Source organism: Procambarus clarkii, chromosome 33, assembly GCF_040958095.1.
Source record: "Procambarus clarkii isolate CNS0578487 chromosome 33, FALCON_Pclarkii_2.0, whole genome shotgun sequence".
Taxonomy (NCBI): Eukaryota; Metazoa; Arthropoda; class Malacostraca; order Decapoda; family Cambaridae; genus Procambarus; species Procambarus clarkii.
The window spans coordinates 40,623,333-40,624,728 of record NC_091182.1 but is presented as its reverse complement, the minus strand read 5'-3'; the positions used below and the strand labels follow the sequence as shown (position 1 = coordinate 40,624,728).

At 39.9% G+C, this 1,396-nt stretch overlaps 1 protein-coding gene across 1 annotated transcript in view; it reads right to left on the bottom strand.

Annotated features, from left to right (window-relative positions):
- LOC123765332 (trichohyalin-like) overlaps window positions 1-1,149 on the bottom strand; it is a 65,529-nt gene extending 64,380 nt beyond the window's left edge. The window contains exon 1 of the mRNA XM_069335434.1: window positions 1,047-1,149. Coding sequence (XP_069191535.1) covers window positions 1,047-1,149 — 103 coding nt within the window. The remainder of the gene's footprint in view (window positions 1-1,046) is intronic.
- Between the last annotated feature and the right edge of the window lie 247 nt (window positions 1,150-1,396).

Here is a 1,396-nt window from a genome sequence, read left to right as displayed (position 1 = left end):
TGTGTGTACACCTCAGAGTAGGAAAACCTTGTTTAAATGTACCAATAAGTGAGAGATACACCTATGTAATTGTTCTTAAGAACGAGATGAATTGGACTTCATAGTTTGACCGTGGAAGCTGCATCCCAAGCACTTGCAACACTGATTATATTAGTAATTACAATAATAATAAAAGTAATAATGATAATAGCTAAAGTTATAATATATTACAAATCTTAATTAGCCACAGCTTTTTCTGAGATACAAGTACAGGAAAAGATATCATTAAAGATAACTCCTGGTCCCTATCACACGAAAAGGCTACACGTTAGTGTTCAGGATCGTAATTCACTTAAGCCGACCATGTGAAGCGATCAAACCCTATGAAATTTAACCTCGGTGAATATTCCGGCCAAATCTAAGTATCTGAATGAAAAATTTCGAAGCATTTAATCATTGAGAGTTGGTGCCCGGAGGAAGGTTGGAACTGCTGTGTTTGATACAGTATCGTTGAAAACCCTGTCGAGGGAGATTTAAATCCCATTAATGGAACTGGTATACGATCATAATATTCTGTTGGTTAATTCAGTAATTTAAGGGTAACGCAAAGCATGCGGAGGAAAAAACCGATTAATGTCATTGATTTCTATATTAAATTACGCTGAACAAAATATATGAGAATTTTGTTTAATGTTTGACAGATTACTATTAGATATGTATAAATATGTCATTAGTAAAAATATGAGTGGTGTGGGCATTGTGTGCAAGGTTTTAGACCAAACTTAGCTACTAAGAAACTGCAAACTTACCAGTCTAAGTTTCAAGTCAGGTGTTGTGCTGTTACTTGAGTTCAGAGGCAAACAGCACCAGGTTTCCCCAACCAACAGACAGACCATCCACAAAACACTACGACTCGCAAGTACGGTAAGAGGAAGAATTTCGTGCGGCCAATCAGGATGGCCATCAGGAGGAACGAGGAGCCTCCCTGACCGCCTCGCCACACAACCAGTTAGCCATAAACGCCATTCACCTCGTATCTATTACAGCCTGATGGCTGCACTTAATACCGCTCTCGTTCTCATCATTTCCTCCGTAATGCATGTTGGGCTCGACCACTCTGAGCCCTCCGAGGTCGAGGAAGGGGTCGAGGACGACCTTCCCTCCTCTCATAATGACGAGGGAAAGGAATGGGAAAGAGGGGAAAAGGCAAATGCCATTTATGCTCGTTTAAGATGGTATTGGATTGTATATCCCGATTATGAACAAGAAAAGGATTTTATTCCCCTTATAAGAAAAGGATGGAGCTATAAGGGAAGAATCCAGTATTCCCCTTATAAGGAAAGGATGCCGCTATAAAAGAATGATTCAGTACTCCCCTTATAAGGAAAGGATGCAACTCTAAGAGAAGGATCCAGTA